The sequence below is a fragment of the Eucyclogobius newberryi genome, unplaced genomic scaffold, assembly GCF_026437365.1.
Source record: "Eucyclogobius newberryi isolate DKJ021-1_F unplaced genomic scaffold, fEucNew1.0.hap1 SCAF_3, whole genome shotgun sequence".
Classification (NCBI taxonomy): domain Eukaryota; kingdom Metazoa; phylum Chordata; class Actinopteri; order Gobiiformes; family Gobiidae; genus Eucyclogobius; species Eucyclogobius newberryi.
The window spans coordinates 32,468,357-32,486,816 of NW_027315945.1; the positions used below are offsets into that span (position 1 = coordinate 32,468,357).

At 38.7% G+C, this 18,460-nt stretch overlaps 2 protein-coding genes across 3 annotated transcripts; both read left to right on the top strand.

The window, feature by feature from the left end:
- The first annotated feature begins 1,126 nt into the window (after nt 1–1,126).
- On the top strand, nt 1,127–14,275 carry tmc4 (transmembrane channel-like 4). The gene is made up of 16 exons (XM_072461351.1): nt 1,127–1,216; nt 2,792–2,972; nt 4,101–4,249; nt 4,318–4,467; nt 7,300–7,385; nt 7,710–7,855; nt 8,351–8,498; nt 9,353–9,511; nt 9,588–9,745; nt 10,382–10,502; nt 11,390–11,487; nt 12,222–12,405; nt 12,481–12,611; nt 13,676–13,831; nt 13,979–14,057; nt 14,136–14,275. Exons 1-16 carry the CDS (start codon nt 1,186–1,188, stop codon nt 14,190–14,192), a joined length of 2,034 nt encoding a protein of 677 aa, XP_072317452.1. The 5' UTR covers nt 1,127–1,185; the 3' UTR covers nt 14,193–14,275.
- A 1,763-nt stretch (nt 14,276–16,038) lies between these two features.
- leng1 (leukocyte receptor cluster (LRC) member 1) lies at nt 16,039–18,257 on the top strand. Of its 2 annotated transcripts, none has more exons than XM_072461047.1 (5): nt 16,039–16,113; nt 16,673–16,809; nt 16,890–17,078; nt 17,160–17,455; nt 18,017–18,257. In XM_072461047.1, the coding sequence occupies exons 2-5, from the start codon at nt 16,678–16,680 to the stop codon at nt 18,240–18,242; spliced, it is 843 nt and encodes a 280-aa protein (XP_072317148.1). In that variant the 5' UTR covers nt 16,039–16,113; nt 16,673–16,677; the 3' UTR covers nt 18,243–18,257. The 2 variants fall into 2 exon arrangements, with proteins under 2 accessions (XP_072317148.1, XP_072317149.1); XM_072461048.1 differs by having other exon boundaries at nt 16,063–16,087.
- The last annotated feature ends 203 nt before the right edge of the window (nt 18,258–18,460 follow it).

Consider the following 18,460-nt stretch of genomic DNA (forward strand, 5'->3'; position numbering starts at 1 on the left):
GTCGGGAGTGATCTTCCCATGTATATTTATTATATATTTCAGTCGTTTTAAAAGGTAAAACTACAGGAATGTGTCGTCACAGACTTGCCTGGATGGTTTTCTCCTGCCCGCACAGGAAACATGCACAAACACGTTCCATACGGACTGCACCCGCCTCCCGAGTCGTGTAACTGTGAGCTATAATGCGACTTTTACTGTGGTTTACCCGCAACTGTGTGCCATTTTCAATCCTTCATTCACTGCCAGAACGTTCCAACTGCCGCCACAGACCGATCAGGGTCAGGACCAAACACTGGAAATATATATATGTGTCCACAACGGCACGGACGGGGGGGAAAGAGCAGCTCAAACGTGTGATAAATGCACATTACACCACATTGTGAGCCTCAGAAAGTTGTATCGACTGTATCATTCCAGTTTTGTCACTGACCGCATCTGTTTCAAATGTTGTAAATGAGACGTTCACTGTGTTACGTGTTGCATTAACGGTGTGTGTGTATGAACTGTACATTTAAAATACTCCTTTTTCATGTCTGTACACCGCTTTAAATTAAACATGTTTACATATTTCTCGTTTTGTTTTAATATCGACAGCTGGACAAACGATGTCGCTGGGTTTCACGTTACATCGTCTTTTCAAGAGCTTATGGCCAGGGAAATTAATCATATTCCATTGTTTGCTTAATGTCGGTGTATAATGATATCATAGATCCAGTCACTCATCGCAATGATCAATAATTGTGGATTTTTTATTTTAAATGGGCTGTTACTCACCAAATTTGAATGTATGATGAATGTAAAATAACTTAAAATTACCAATATTTGTCATGACATTTAAAAAAAATTACTTCCAAGCCTTTTTTTTATGTGTAAAATAGTTTGATATTTGAAGGTAGTGCAGTAGTTTAGTCCTGTTCTAGACCTGGGTCAGTCTTGGCCTTGTCCCTAAAGTGAGAAGATGCACGGCTTAATTCATTGGATACCGTCGCCTTGGAGACAATGGGTTAAAGCACACAAGGAAGTAGTTTTCTGCGCTGTTACAAAAGGGAGTAAAGTCCATGAGATGTGAAAACACAACAGCGTTTCCTGGATGGGACAGTTTCCTTGTGACACACTTTGGGATCTGACGTCGGGATTGACTTGAATTTAAATCTGAAATAGTTTTAAAAGAGTTGGGATTCACAGATGCAAGACTCAATCTCCAATCACAGCCAGGGTATGCACTTTTATTTTTTAATTTGTACTAATTAGTCCATAGTTTGTGGTAAATATGGTATGAATGCACAGGAGGTAGTCATGAAGTTAACTAAATTAACTGTTTAAATCATTTTCCTTGAGTTGTAATGTTTTCGAAGTCGTTTAATTACACTTTGCACTCTGAATAGTTCTCATTTTGCTTCTCTTCACTCTTACAATGTCAAAAGCTTTGTAATATTTAATGCAAAAGTTGTTTTTACTGTATAATTTAAGATGTTAACTCCTTTCGATTTGTATTGTTTGTATTTAGAAACGCTAGAAATGCCACATAAAGCCATTCGATGTGTTTTAAAGCATAAATCAGAGGAGTCATTTACACTGTTGTGAGAAACCAAACCAAGACTAAACCAGGACTAAACCAGGACTAAACCAGGACTGAACCAGGACTAGATCAGGACTAAACCAGGACTAAACCAGGACTGAACCAGGACTAGATCAGGACTAAACCAGGACTATAACAGGACTAAACCAGGACTAGATCAGGACTAAACCAGGACTAGAACAGGACTAAACCAGGACTAGATCAGGACTAAACCAGGACTAGCACAGGACTAAACCAGGACTAGATCAGGACTAAACCAGGACTAGAACAGGACTAAACCAGGACTAGCACAGGACTAAACCAGGACTAGATCAGGACTAAACCAGGACTAGAACAGGACTAAACCAGGACTAGAACAGGACTAAACCAGGACTAGATCCGGACTAAACCAGGACTAGAACAGGACTAAACCAGGACTAGATCAGGACTAAACCAGGACTAGATCAGGACTAAACCAGGACTAGAACAGGACAAAACCAGGACTAGATCAGGACTAAACCAGGACTAGAACTGGTCTAAACCAGGACTAGAACAGGACAAAACCAGGACTAAACCAGGACTAGAACAGGTCTGAACCAGGACTAGAACAGGACTAAACCGGGACTAGACCAGGACTAAATCGGGACTAGAACAGGACTAAACCGGGACTAGATCAGGGCTAAACCAGGACTAGAACAGGTCTAAACCAGGACTAGAACAGGACAAAACCAGGACTAAACCAGGACTAGAACAGGTCTGAACCAGGACTAGAACAGGACTAAACCGGGACTAGACCAGGACTAAATCGGGACTAGAACAGGACTAAGCCGGGACTAGAACAGGACTAAACCGGGACTAGATCAGGGCTAAACCAGGACTAGAATAGGACTAAACCAGGACTAGAATAGGACTAAACCAGGACTAGAGCAGGACTAAACCAGGACTAGATCAGGATTAAACCAGGACTTGACCAGGACTAAACCAGGACTAAACCAGGACTAAACAGGGACTAGAACCGGACTTAACCAGGACTAGAACAGGATTTGGTTTTGGTTTTGTACTGTCACTTTCTGGTTCAGATCAGGTTTATTTCTCAGATTTAGAGCCTCTTTTTCACCAAATACCAAGAATCTCTCATTTCCTCCTGTGTTCTTCTACCTGAATAGTAATATTTTGAAGTAACATTGAACCCTCCCGTATCCACGCTGCCCTCACTTTGTTCCTCCACACCAGGCCGTGGCCCCCGCAGTGGCCCTCAGTCCTTGAGGCTCCGCCAGGCGCCATCTCGATCGTCCAGTCGAAACTACCCTCACCTCGACCGCAGCTCCGACGTTGACGAGGAGAACCAGGACGATCCCGTCGCCCGAGACCTGCGGACAATCCCTCTGCCGATGGCCCTCAAGAGAGCCGTGCGGTAAGGGCCACAACTCTGCTAAATATTCAGTGTGTATCTGACATTTAAAAGAAGAAAATCAGGTAAACATAGGTAGAAATGACCCAGATAAACAACAGGAATACTGCACTCACATGTATCACGCAGAGTTGAACCTTTCTCTCCTTCAAGTTCAGTAAAACGCAGTGAACACGATTATATTTACGATTTTACTGAACCTTTTGCCTATTTGTCCCCAGTTTGACCACTTTTGTCAAGTTTATAATGTTACTTCCTGGTTGGACACGACCAGCAAATGTGACATAGGTAGAGCTAATTCCACAACCGTTTCCTAGCGACCATACTGCAAACAAGAGCCAAAATCCATACAAATGACACAACAGTTATGATGTGACGAACGATAATGAAATATAACGCCTTTAGTTTGTTGAATGAAAGATGTGTCAGACGAGCGTGAATTGCCTCTGTTATTTACGATGACATCACAGAGGGATGATTTAGAGCTCAGCACCAACTTCACCGATGTAAAACTATGATAAATATCAAACAAACATAGAAGCAAAACATTTCTAATGCGTTCCCACGAACTTCGGTTCTTTTTAAGGACACTACTTCAGCAGCTGTAGAAGCTAGGGTTAAAGGTCAAAGGCTCAAAGGTAGAGCAGTCACCCACCAACCAGAAGATCGGTGGTTCGAACCTTGATTGAGGTTGATACAAAACCTATAGTTTAAAATAATGGTTCTGGACATAATGGGTTTACACTGCTCGATTAAAAGTATTTTTTTATGTTTTTGTTCTTTTTTAGCAGCAGATTTGTATTTTATAACATGTGTTTTGGGGGAAATAATCAAAATTGGTCCAATGTGTCGCTAGAACCTATTGGACATCGACTGCTTTGGATCCTAAATACTTGACACAGGCGTCGGTCATAGAAAAACACAATCTCTAATCATTACCATATTAATCTCACGTCTTAAAGTCCTTTCAACTGACAACAATCACATCCTCGTTTTTTAATAGAAGTCAAACTTTGTGCCGGTTTTTGTTTCATGTGGACAGTAATTACAGAATTATTAACCGTAAACCAGATTAACACATGTGATACGATAATTCCACCCTGCGTTCTGACCCCAGCTCTTCTCTTCCAGTCAGGCGCAGCAAATGCAAACCCCTGTTGCCCCCGGCGACGAGTCCTGGAAGAAAAAGAAGAATAAATCTTGGTTGAAAGTCAAAAGTGTGGCCACAGAAATCCTACACTTTTTCACCCTGTGGAGAAAATCGATACAGAACATCGGAGGTAGAGTCGAGTCGTCGCGTTCATACGTCAGTGACTTTACTTTGCTCTAAAAACTATTCATATTCAAGGTAATTTTGGAGGCGGAGTCCAGTCCTACTTCCTGTTCCTGCGATTCCTGGTGATACTCAACTTCTTTTCCTTCTTACTGATCGGTGGGTTTGTCATCATCCCGAGTATCATCTTCAGAGCTGTGGAGGGCAGTTCTACTGACAGCACAGGTAACTTCATCATGAACAACAAGCATTATTTTACAGAGAATGTTTTGTAGAAATGCCACAAAACATAAAAGTGCTAAAAGTGGTTTCTTCTGATGGTTCTGATCCTTTTAACAGTTGCACTCATTCATGTCTCTCATAGTGAAGCACACGGCTCTTTCTTATGAGTTTGAATAGATTAAACATTTTACCATTAGATACAGAGAGTGTGCAGTGGTCTGACAACATTTTTACAATACACTTTATTTGGTCCTGTTTAATTTATAGGTTGTTTTTTTTTTTGTTTGGTGGGAGAAAATCAATGACAGTAATTTACAAACAGGAAGTAATTTAATAATAATTTAAAAAATGGGAAACATAGGCAGGGATGAAATATGTAAAATTTTTTGATCTGTCGAAGGCACTTTGAAAAAGGTTTTATAGGGAATATCCTGTTCGTTTCAACCGTTACCTAGCAACAGATCAGTCTTAGAAATACACTTGGGAGTTCAAAAATAGAGACAGAGCTGTTCTTATAAATGGCAACAAAAAAGAAATCAAAATATTGTAAATTTCATGTAATAAATCAGTTCTTAAATGTATAATATTTAAAGTTGAAATTAGAATGCTAATGAGCTTAGGCAAATTTCACTAAATTGTAATGTCGTGCACAAAAAATACGTGTTTTTGTCAATATGATGTGAAATCGGAATTAAAAAAATCTGTTTATATATATTTTAGGATGTTTTCTATTTAATAAAAGTAAATAGAGGTAAATTGAAACGCCAGATCAAAGCCTGACTTTTGGACCAAAATTGATAAAAAAAAACCTTTTAAACTGTCCAGTAAGAGACTGAGAAATGAAATATAATAAAGAAGTGTAATATTATTATGTTACTCATCTGGTTCAACTTACCCCAAAGTGGATTTTTTGGATAAATCTTGTGTAATACATTTACACAAACCGTTAATATATGTTTAAAATGTATATAGAAAATAGCTCTAAATAAAATACCTTTTTGCAATGCTTGTTTTTGTGAATGAAAATAATGATAAATATAGCCGCAAGCGGCAATGATCGGCCCTTGCCACGCCGCCGCCACACCGCCGCCACGCCACAAGAGGAGGGGGCGCTAACGCGCCCCAATTGTCCTTTTATTACATCTACTGCTGAATCTGTGACGCTGTCACATCTTCTCCCCTTTGTTTTACCATCAAAAAGCAATTTTATTTTGAATTCTTGGCATAATGTGCGGCTTTGGCGTACACACACCGTGACTCTTTGAATAAAAATGTGAAACACTTTTGATGGTCCACCCCTGAAGATGAGTCTCACCAAATTTTAGGTTAATAGGGCTAACGCCCTGGGAGGAGTTTGTGAAAGTCTAAAGTGTAAACATGTTCTGGCGATTTCCCCATTGGAATAACATGGGAGGTTTCGGTCATCGTTACGGCAACGCCATAACAATTATGACATGGGTCTTATTGACTTTTTTGATGGGGATTCTAAAATTGAGTTGTGTGTCAAATTTCATATAATTTCGCAAAACTAAACATTTAACCTCCATATAAAATCTGTAGGGGGCGCTGTGGCGCCAAATTAATTAATTTCACTTCAAGTATGTTAAGCGCAAAGAGTTTAACAACTGATTCTAATTTGACGCAATTCGGACTTTATCTGCGCAAACGGCAGAAATGTTAAATTTGGGAGATTTCTGAAATTCTAGCTAAAGTTTGCGGCTTCGCCGCACAGAGACCGTGACAGGGATCGATGTAATTTGAATAACTTTTGATGTCCCACTCCTCAGTAGCATTTTCACCAAATTTCAGCTTTTTAGAGCCAACGCCCTGGGAGGAGTTCGTAAAAGTACGACGTTTGGAAAAACTCCCGAGTCCTGCTTAGCCATTTTTGAACCAATAAGGCCGACATTTGGTTGGGTGGACGGCGTTGCCGTAATAATATTTTTTACTTCTCTTGTCACCATCTACCTCTGCGCCAAATTTCATGATTCTACGATCAGATTTTTTTTGGGTCATTTCCTCTCTCAATGCATTTTTGGTACATTTGGGGGCGCTGACGCGCCAATTTTTTTATTTTAGAAAAGGGAAATAGCCAGAATGTAGAGAGGCACGATTTTTAGAGGTGTGCAAATTTTTGTGACTTTTCGTCAATGTTCACTGGGTGAAAAATAGGAGGGTTGGTCCCGAGAAGAAAGAAAGAAAGAAGAATATTCCGATGCGAAAACAATGTTTCCCATTTTCCAAATATCATAAACTATACATTTTCGGAAAGCGCTCGCGCTTTCCTACCTCATGGTGTGGGTCCCTGGTCACTGACGGGTACTTTCGTTAATTTTGAGTGGGCTCCGCCCACTTTGTGTTTTTGGCCCTCTATACAGTAATAATGTTCAATTTTTGCATTACATGCTTATATGCACGGAACATGCAAGAGATGGGGAACGTATTCGTGAGCTACTTAGGGCAAATGAGTGCTTTATATGCTCGTTTAGTGCGCACTTTTGCACAGGCTTCGCCCGTTTACAACGGTAATGTTCCATTTTCCTACAACTAATTAGTATGCACGGGGCGTGCATGAGTGGAGGAGTGCGTTAGTGAGTGTTTGGAAGTGGGCGAGCGCTTCGCGCTCGATTTCGTGCGCACTACGTGCGCACTTTCGCAGCCGTGCTTCGCACGGCCTTACGAGATTAATAGGCCTCTCGCCAGCTTGTGGCGCTCGGGCCTAATAAGATTGTTTAGCTTTTGTTTTAGTGTAAAAGTCAAATAAACATAGACCGATGTGTATAATTGTCTATCTGTGGTACAAGCTGCGATGTTCCAAATGTTGGTCTGTTTCAGGTCCAGAGGAATGCATGACCTATGACCCTAATCCTCAAGGCTTGGTGGTTTTCTACACATTCTTCCTGAATTTTCTCTCTGGAACGGTACGGTGAAAACGTGTGTCCAGATCAGTCCAAACCGGCTTCTGCTGTGCTCCATGTAGCGGTGCGGTGGCAGAGTGGTTAGCGCTCTCACTTCACAACATCAAGGTCAAGACACAATAAAAACACAGTACAAATCATCCAAATAAACATACGAAAAAGAGTGATTGTTGCCGCTCTAACAGTGGACAAATTGACCCACAGAATCAACAAATCTTACCTTGACAGAAGCAGTGGTAAATGGAAAACACAGAGGCAATAAAATGGACAAAAATCTCAATATTGCCATGTAAATACTGTAATGTAATTAGTATTTTGTCTGTTAAGGGTTTTATTGAATACACGTACCTGTTCTACGGCTACTACAACAACACGCTGGTCGAGAACATGACCTTTTCCTACAACATCCCCCTGGCGTATCTGTCCACGGCGGCTTTCTACCTGCTCTTCTGTCTTTTCTGCATCATCGCGCGGTGAGTTCAACGACAACCAATCTTACACATAGAATCAGTCGTGAACCAGGTCATAAAGTAATGTCCGCTATAAATAATATGACTCAAACACAGAATATTCTCTTTCTTGTGTAGTTTTAACTCGATTTATTGATACCTCTAAGCCTTAATTAGCCTTACTACAGCACAAGCAAAAAATTAATTCATTATGAGCAAAGAGTAGAATGATTCAGACTTAGTAACTTAATTAATACTTAATTAAGGGTGATTCAGACTCTTAATCAGTCGTAATAATGGCATACATTTGAGAGTGCAACAAAAACACACAATTACCAAATATCAGCCACACACAAGTTAAAATAATACATGAATCTCCTGCATAAACATCATAAAATAATAAAATGAACAGTAGAACAAACCTTAGAAAGTAGAACAATCAAAACTTGTCAAAACTACTCAAAACAAGTCAAATTATCACTGCAAAAACATTAAAAAAGTGAACCAACGTCTGTGCAGGATGGGCACCACAGCTCGCGTTGCCGTGGCGACGGGAGGCAGCTCCGAGGGCAGCTACAGCGTGCTCGTGTTCACCGGGTGGGACTACGGCTCCAGTGGACAGCAGGCCACCAAACTCAAGCAGCAGAACGTCTACTTCAGACTTCAGGTGTTGTTTCTGAGCATTGTCGGCCCCACAAATGTGTCATCAGGCTCTGTTTTTTTTTATTGAAAGAAAAGGAAAGACATCCTCCAGGAAGAAAAGGCCCCTCACAAAAAAACGGAAGACACAACAGAACATACCGATGATCAATGACTGGACTGACATTACACTGGACAAAATTACATTCAGACTTAATTTTAAAATGGACAAATTTGACAGACTTGGGACGAAATGGGACGTTTTCTTTGAGTTTCATGCGCCTTGATTTTCTCTTTTTTAATATTTTTTTTTTCTTTATTATTTGCTGGATGTCTACTGTTTTTTTTAGTTCTTTCTTTTTTAGTATTTTATTTTTCATTAGAACATAGAACAACAAAAACTAAACAACAACAGAAGAGGGAATAAAATAGAAACAAAAGCAAAACACAGAGCTCAACTGTTTTTTATTCTATGTTGTTTCTCTCATCTGGTCTTGTTTTAACATCTGATGTTAAATCACAAAAATACATAAAAATGATTTTAAAAAGATACATAAAAATAATTTTAAAAATGTTAAAATTAAATAAATAAAAAATAGAGAGGAAAGAAAAGAAAGAATATAATAAACTACAGCTCAACATTGATATGTGTCCTGTTTTTCCTACACTCTCATCTGGTCTTGTCTTCTTTTTTATTGTTTTCTTTTTTGTGTTTGTTTATATGTTGTTAAATCCCAAAAATATATAAAAATGATAAACTAATAAATAACAATTAAATAAATAAAACAAATGAAGAATAGGAAAGAAAGAAATAGAATAAACTACAGTTACAAACATAGTTATCTGTCGTACAGTCTCATCCCAGTGTTTTGTTCCTCACAGGTGGATCTTGAAGAGGAGCTCATAAAGAAGAAGAGCGCTTCTCTCACTCAGTGTCAGAAAGTCTGCCTTTACTCCACTCGCATCGTCCTCTTCATTTTGGCTTTAGGTTTCATCGGCGCCGCTATAACGGGAATCTTTTTTGCCACCAACTTCAGTCAGGTAAAGTTTGGCTTGATCATATTCTCACACACACGTAGGAATATTGCTTAAATCTCACTGTTTCCTCCGTCCACAGCAAAATTCGGACCAGGCTGGGATCCTGGGACTGTTCTACGAGTACTTACCGTCCATCGTGATCACCGTGGCCAACTTTGTGGTTCCAACGCTGAACGATCAGATCGCTCCGTTTGAACGATACTCTCCCAGCGTCACGGTCGTCCTGGCGTTAGTCAGGTAGAGACGGGTTTACTAAAAACACATCGCAAAAGGGCGTATTTCACATGCGTTTAAATTACTTGAATTCAGGTGATTCATTTTGACCGTTTTGACAAGGTTTGGGGACATTTAAACTTATTATTTACGACATTTATTTTTTCTTTTTTTAATGTATATATATGTTTTTATTTTGAGTTTTTAAATAGACGAACACAAATCAATGAACACAAGCAGAGAGCAAAATTAGAACAAACAGCACTAATAGCAATAAACAATAACAAGGGCACAATATGAGCCAAAAGTGAACTAAACTACGGCTAAAAAAGTGCTACATTTAAGTCACATTTAGTCAAAAGTTTATCAAATATGTCCATTTTCAAATTAAGACTTAATCTAATTTATTTCTGGCGTTTCATGATGTTTAAATTGGAATAAACAAGTAAATCTGCCAATGGGATGAGTGCATAAACTGTCAAATAGTCAAATAATATATGTCTATCGCATTAAAACACCAGAACAGCTCAAACAACTAAAAGATCCTGAACTCGAGTCGCTTCATTACATCGAGATATCTGTTTCCTGCAGTGTATTATAATGAATTCACTCTCTTTTTGACCTGCACATTGACGTTTCCCTCTTGTCTTGTCTCTCCAGGGCAGTGCTCTTGCGGCTGGTCAGTTTGGTCATTCTTCTCTTCACGTTGTGGCGTCAGATCACGTGTGAGCAAGACAAAGCAGACTGTGAGCTCTGCCATTACAACGTCAAGGCTTACCAGGTGCTCTCGCAGTCACAGCAAAACACATCCAGAGTTCTAATCAGTGGAATTCTAAATATGAATCTTAATTTGAGCAATTTTGACACGGTTTGATTTAACTGCTCATTTTACCTGTTGAATATTGAACTTGTTTTGTGACATTTCTGACCGAGCTGATTTAGCCTGAAATAAGACAATGACAACGAGGAAAGGGCAAATCTAGTCAGAAATCAAGGTCAATTTTTGTATTTGTAGATTTTATGGAGCTCAACAGTGACCGCCCATCACTTAATTTCTATAGACTTTACAAAACTACACATAAAAAGTTCGAGAGAAGCACTAATTGTTGGAGAAACTGTGGCTGTTTTGTGGCCCATCACTACCACGTGTTGCCCTGTTGTTCATAAAGACATCGGCTGAGGCTTCAACACCAACGTTTGACTTTAACACGGTGTATCTCGGATGTAAAACTCCAACAATGGAATCGACAGATGGATACAAAGAGGTTTATGGTGGAGACAGACCTGACTCTAGGACTGCCACTCTTTCTGTCTTTTCTCTGTGTTTTCATTTGCATTTTTATAAAACAATAATAAAAAAGAAGAGAGCTTTCACGGTGCAAGTGGCTGCAAGACCCATCATTTTATTTCAAATCTGTTTCTGAAACCGTTAAGTTATTAAAACATGATGGACATTCGTTACTGCAAAGCTCGTTAGCCTCTGTCATGCTTTTAAACTCTCATATATACATTATCCTGAAAAGTCCAAGAGCAGAACTAATGGGAGTGTTCAGAACTAGTCAAAGTAAAAATAGTATTCACTTAATTTATCTTCCTTTGAGCGGTTTGAATAACACTGTGGTTTAGTATGTTAAGACGCTAATGGTTGATCTGTTTCTCTCTTCTCAGTGCTGGGAAACCCGTGTGGGACAGGAGATGTACAAGCTGACCCTCTTCGATCTGATCATTAATTTAGCCGTTCTCATTCTAGTGGAGTTTCCACGCAGGTATGTATTATATCAGCTCTATATTCTGTATTCTTATTCCTCTAGTCTTCAGTCTGTATTTATTCTCCTTGTAATTACCGAGCCTGGGCACATTGAACAAAAACTAACACAAAGTCGAGACGAGGTTTTAACAAAATGTTCATAACTGGTCATATGTATGCAATAGACAGTTATAATAGACGGATAGTCCTAAATAAATAGTTTGTGGCAACTGACAAAATGTTTTAATTGATCATTTAGTAGTTTTATTTTGAAACATTGCTCGGTGAACTTAACATGACTTCTGCATAAAAAAGAACATTACAGACTAAAAAAGGAACTAAAATGCCAAATATAAATAAAATAAATAAAATAAATAAAATAAATAAAATAAATAAAATAAATAAAATAAATAAAATAAATAAAATAAATAAAATAAATAAAATAAATAAAATAAATAAAATAAAATAAATAAAATAAATAAAATAAATAAATAAAATAAATAAATATAATTAAATCAATTAAATCAATTTAAATTATTATTATTATTAATAATAATAATAATAATAATAATAATAATAATAATAATAGCACATTGTATAGGTTTTGGGGCCGAGTGCCAGAGATACACATTATCCTTAAACCAGGTCGACATCTGAAATGACACTTATGACATATACCTTGCGAATACCTGTCCTCCATCTCTGTTTTAAAGCAGCTTGTGCATCTTCCCTGTGTATTTCCCTCCGCTCCAGGATTTTTGTGGATAACTGGCCCAACAAACTGACTCGCTGGGTGGGACGGCAGGAGTTTGTGGTCCCCTACAACGTGCTGGGCCTCGTCTACGGCCAGACCGTCGTGTGGACGGGGGCGTTCTTCTGCCCTCTGTTGCCGCTGATCAACACCCTCAAGTTCATCGTCCTCTTTTACACGAAGAAGGCACGTGCGTCGGCGGTCTCAAGTGCGGCATCTTACTGCTTCTTCTGAACGCCGTTGTTCCTTTGTTTTTTCCAGATCACGCTGTTCCAAAACTGTCGCCCAGCGCTCAAGACGTTCCGCTCGACCACCTCCAGCTTCTTCTTCTCCGGGATCCTCCTGCTCGGCCTGGGCCTGGCGTCGCTCGTTATGATTTACAGCGCTGCCGTGTGAGTGGCCATTCTTTTGTCTGTTGTGGCGTGATTGGGACAAATATCTAAAGCTGAACCGTCGTCCTGAGGTACAGTTTGATTGAAGACCCCCCAACTAGGGATGTGTCGAGATTATTAGGTTAATCCATGATCGTACCAAAAAAATAATAATAATGACCATTTAAGCAGCCAAATTAAGTATTTTAAGTTATGGTCCTATTCTATATTCTCTGTTGTCCAAACGATAGACTTGGATTTAAATAACTGTTGATGTAAATAACTGTTGTCTGGCTGTTTTTGTCACATTTAACTTGACTTTGTCCGTCAGAAAGTTCAAGTTTGTAAAGCCGGTCACAAACTTGAGGGACAGTAACATGTCAGACAACGAGAATGAAAGAAAATTTGAGATTTCACTGTCGTTTAGTCACTTTTAGTCGTCGTAAATAATCGTTAAATGTGTGTGATGTTTTTCCTTGCAATAATCGTGACACCAAAATGCGATATGGATACGCCCGGCGACGCTGAAATCCGTTCATGGACGAGCTGGGTGAAGTGTCTTGCCCAAGGACAGAACTGCTGGTCCTTTGCTTCATGTGCGAATGCTTTTTAGCACCATTAAGAGCACGGTTAAGCGCTCACATCCACACCAAAAATCTGATTGTTGATTTCCTTGAGTTGTCAGATTATTGAAATGTCTGATAGCATGAGTGTGCAGGTTTTGACAAGGAAAAATAACAATAAAGTGGAAATGTAATAGATTGAAAGTGTTATTTTAAAAGTCGTCTCAAATATAACAATTACTCAAAAAATCCACAAATTAGCTGTGTTTTTGTTTATCGGATTTCTTGTGCTCAATGTAAAGACGCACCAAAAATCAAATGTCATTATTGGATTATCTGATTATTCTACGTTTTTACTGGCCACGTAACTGTACCCAGTGTAATCTCACAGTATTATTTGTTATTCAAACTTTTAGATATGTCGTATGCAAAATATGACCTGAACGTCAACGGCGCGTGATCCCTGCACAATGCCGTTGTTTACTGTTGGAATGTTCCTGAGCATCATATTTTGTCGTGCAGGATTCATCCCTCTATGGCGTGTGGGCCTTTCCGATTGCTCACAAACATGTGGGGCGTGGTTCCGGCCTCCATCAGCAAACTCTCCCAAACAACTCGAGAGTTCCTCTTTTTCGTCGGCTCCCAGTCTTTCTCCATTCCCCTGTTCGCTTTGTCCTGGTAAGTGATGGAGAAGGACGTCGACACCATTCTTAACTTCCATGTTGTTGTTAGCTGTCAATGTAGGATACTCTAATTATGATAATATTTGACATATTTGAATGCAGTTATTATGATTATGTGTAACTTTGTATTATTTCATTACAGTTTGGTGCTGTGTTATATCGTAGCCTTGGCCACTGTCTACAAGAAAAGCGTTACTTTGTTAAGAACCCAACTTAAACTGGTACATCTATTTCTATGCTGTATAAAACAGTTGTTAAAGGTGCAATAATGAATGCTGTTTTGTGTGTTTTTTTTACAGGAAAGCCAGGATAAACAATTCTTGGTCAAACAAATCGGGAGGCTGAGCAGGATCTAATTTTAAGGATTTTTTCTTGTGCTCCCGACTTCAGAATAAAACCATAAAACCATGTCATATTACACATTACTGGAACATAGACATCAATATTATGCCTTCATGAGTTAAAATTGCTTTCGCTGTTTCAGACATTGAACCGTTAAGTTATAGGCCAATTTTCGTACTCTCTAACAATTTTCTTTCAACATTCAAATTTCAATATATGTTAGTTATTTATATAATTGCAATATTGCTTGAAATAGCAAAAGGTTGAATTCTGGTCAACTTAGCAAGTGTTTTGTTTTTTTTAATTATTATTTACAGTGAACAGTTTTGTTTTGCTCCTGTTTCTTCTCTGCCCCTGAGTAACCTTTTACACAAACTTTCACTTCTTTGAGTAATTTTCAGACACCATGCTTTTACTCCTTCTGGTGTAATATATTGTACTTGCGTACAATATTTGGTCACTCATCCCACTGTGAGTATGTATCTGAACAGTTGTGTTTCTATAATAATGTCGGATTTAGGTTATTATTTAATGCTTTGTCCTTAAAATTACAATAATTTAAATAAATAAATAAGAATAAATCAGATTCGTGTTCTAATCCTTGTAATCAGTACAGACAGTTACTCTCACTTCCCTAATTACGTATTACTTTTACTTGAGTAATGCACCAGAAATCAAGAAAAAAAAAGTCGAATTGTCTTCTTTTCTGAACAACATTTGTATTGCCCTATCTAGTGTCAGAACAGCGGTACTGTGTTCAACTCTGTGTTTGTGTTCTTTTGTTTACTTCCGGCATGCCTGCTCCATTTCCGGTTTGCTTGGATTACGGACAGTCGGTAGTCCGAAAAAGGCTACTATTATAGCAGCCTTTTTTTTCTACAAGGCTGTGATAGTGGCATAGAATGCCACAAAGGGAACAAACATTGTTATTTTATTTTCAATGCAAGTGCAATTTGAAAATAATATTTGTTATTGTATATTTTTAAAAGCCATAAAACTGTGGAATGGCCACAACTTGAGCCAAAAAACCTGTCTCTTTTCAAGCACATAAAATACTCTTGGAGGAGAATGAGGCGACAGAGGCTAGAAATTCGTTTACCCTCTTCAGCTAAAGTGGACTAGAATTTGGCAACAAAAGAACACGAGGTGTTGGAGCCCTTCAAATATTTTTTCTTTGTGTGGAAGACGTGTGAACATTTTGTGAAGAAGTGGTGGATGAAGGAAGGTTCTATGGTTTTCTGTGGATGTTGTGCAGATGAACCGTGTAAGAATGTTATCATTTCATCTTTCTGTCAAGTTTTTCAATTTATTGTTTTTTCTATTCTAATTATGTAAAGCCAAAACAAATAAAGTGATAGCTGAGCATTCGTGGATCAGATTTTTGTGGATCAGAAGTTATTAAATATCCGTGGTAAATGCACCTTTTCATTTGGTTTCCAACCGCCATTAAAAGTAACAATAGCAAAAACCACAACAACAACAACAACAAAAAAGACCATGACTCTAATCCATATGAAATAATAACGTCAAAGCAACCTGTATATTAATCAAGCATTTATTCAAGACAATTTTCACCATATAGTATATTTCTATAAGATGCCAGTCTTTTATTCAGTTTAATGTTTTCTGATTGTGTTTAAAAACATTTATTTTTTCCTAGCCTCTTACGCGAATTTTTCTCATAACGAAAACATAATTTATTAAAAACAGTGATAATAAATAAATAATTGCGTAATGATTTTATTTATTTACATATTTGCTTTGAAGTGTGTTTATTTTGAAGTGCTTCCGTGTGATCCATGTGTACTTCCGGACCTGTCCGTGAAGCTTCCTCCAGAGTGAATAAGACTCTGGATTAGGGTCTGCACCCAGACTCTCTTGTAGTATTTTGGATTTTTTCATTTAAGAAGTAAGATTATTGCAATTTCCAACAATGTGTCTTTGTTCTATACGTGTTCTGTCATGAATTAACGTGAAACATGCAAAAATTAACCCATGCTAACCGAAGCTAGGTTAGCTCTAGCCATTTCATCTCGATTTGATAAGAAATCCCGTGCTACAGTCTTATACCAGGTTTAGGCATGTTTGGTTTATGATACTGTCTGACATAAGGCAGTTAAAGCTTTGGATGTTTATGTAAATATTAGGGCTGCACAATATTGAATCAGAATCAGAAAAGGTTTGTTGACATTGATTGCGAGATGCTATATGTCTGTTAACTTGCCTTTAAGTCTTTAAGTAAGTTACTACAAGCCTTTTTATACTTAAAACTAAGTTTTAAAACTATAATCATGCATTATTTTATAGTCAAACTTTGGCAAAATAAAAACTTAGACTATACTAAAATCTGCTTCTTTCAACGTTTCATTTAAAACTGTTCTGTTAGATTAATGTTATTGTGTTATTGTCCTGATATCACTAATTGAAGGGCACTTTTATTTGCTATAAATAAACAAAGTAAAATAAACTGAAACACATGTTTTTGCCTTATCAGGGACCATGAACATCCTCCCCAAAAAGAGCTGGCATGTCCGCAACAAGGACAACGTGGCCCGGGTCCGGAGGGACGAGGCCCAGGCGGCCGAAGAGGAGCGAGAGGCCAAGCGCAGGGTGGACCGAGCAGAACAAGAGGTGAAATAATAATGGACAATACAGAAGAAGACGATTTCAAAACACAAGACTTGACCGAACATCATTTTCTTTAATTACAGGCTCGTACAGAGTTCATGAGGAGGAAAGCTCGGAGTTCACTTGAGGCCGCAGGAGTCAGCAGCAAGCTTGAAGAACCAGAGGAAAGTCTAGGGAGCGGAGTCTCTGAACATCTGAATCTGTTTCCTCTGGAGGAGTCGTCGGAAAAGAAGGGTAACGAGGAGTACCTCAAAGAGAAGAAAGAGGAGACGGTAACTACTGTTTGACTGACACGGCGTCATTGTGTCCGAGGCCAAGACACTCCATCCACGGCATGTTTTTTGTGTTTTTAGGAAAAGCAGGAGCGTGCCATTGGCTTACTGGTGTCTTTGGGGCCTCAGCCTGGAGAGGAGATAACACCGTGGTACATGAAAACTGGCTCAGAAAATACAGAGAGTAAAGAGAGTAAAGAAAGTGATAAGAAGAAACCACTCTCAGAGGAGGAGAAGGAGAAGAGGCAGCGCCGCCTGAAGAATAGTTTAGATCCGCTAAACGACATGAGGAAAGGCCTGGGGATAAAAGACAGAAAAGAACACAAGAGCAAGAAGAAGGACAAACGTGACCGTGGGGAGAAGAGTCATGGAGAGAGGTAACTAACTACTATTATAGGAAGGAGGTATATTGGAGGTGAAATTCAGCCATTTTGAAATAATTACCACTGTACAAAATATGAGGGACTTGTTAATAAAGCTATATGCCAGCTACACAGAGCAAAATAACATTGACTGTGTTGTTTGAATAAAGCTGGTCACTGGTTAAAACATAAGGTTTTAAAAATAAGTTTTATAATCCACTTTTACAATAATTTTCATATTCATCATAACTGCTTACGGACTCGTCTGATAATTTAGGTTTTTAAAACAATATTTTGCATACTGTAAGCTTGAATTTATATTTGTATTTGATCATACCAAACATTTTGAATTAGGTTTATAGTTTATTTAGGCTTCTCTTACAAATTCAAATGTTTTTTCCGAATTAGAACGCTGTCATTTGTTCCAACTTCAATCAAACTGCTCAGCTCCAATAGCAGCGACGCTCTCGCAGCACACGCACTTTTTCTATTCTATTCAAATCCCAATGCAAGCAAATACAAATACAAGATTGGTCTTTATCATTACGTTTTAGTAACACTGGCCTCTGTCGACAGCTCCATTCAGCGATTGCGAGCAGAGCGTCTCCTGAGGGAAGCTGAGGAGCGGAGGAGAGCTCAGGCGCTGATCGACCAGAAGAACGGAAAAGGAAAGGACAACAACGCTGCGAAGAAGTTAAACGACAGAGAACGACCGTACAACAGCGCGTACTTCCCCGAACTCGCCCGGAAACGACAGCGGAGGGACAGAGACAGCTGGAGGGATGAAATATTAAAATCTTGATCTGTAATTGTGTTATTGTAAGTGTCCAAATTAGTTTCTACTGGCTTTAGGGCTTCATGTAATAACATTAACCCTGGGCCCTGTGTTTGTGGTCGATACAAAAAACTGTATGACATGAATATTCCATACAACGTGATTGTCTTGATCTCTGAAAACGTCGGCATCCAATTTAGGCATCAGGTTCAGGTGACTTCTTTAGACCTGTAGATTTGTTTTGC

Coding starts and splice junctions, on each gene's coding strand:
- leng1 (XM_072461047.1), top strand. CDS start 16,678: ATGAACATCCTCCCCAAAAAGAGCTGGCATGTCCGCAACAAGGACAAC. Junction 16,810..16,889: donor TGGACCGAGCAGAACAAGAG/GTGAAATAATAA, acceptor CTTTAATTACAG/GCTCGTACAGAGTTCATGAG. Junction 17,456..18,016: donor GAGAAGAGTCATGGAGAGAG/GTAACTAACTAC, acceptor CTCTGTCGACAG/CTCCATTCAGCGATTGCGAG.
- tmc4 (XM_072461351.1), top strand. CDS start 1,186: ATGCAAGACTCAATCTCCAATCACAGCCAGG. Junction 7,856..8,350: donor CTTTTCTGCATCATCGCGCG/GTGAGTTCAACG, acceptor ACGTCTGTGCAG/GATGGGCACCACAGCTCGCG. Junction 12,406..12,480: donor TCCTCTTTTACACGAAGAAG/GCACGTGCGTCG, acceptor TGTTTTTTCCAG/ATCACGCTGTTCCAAAACTG.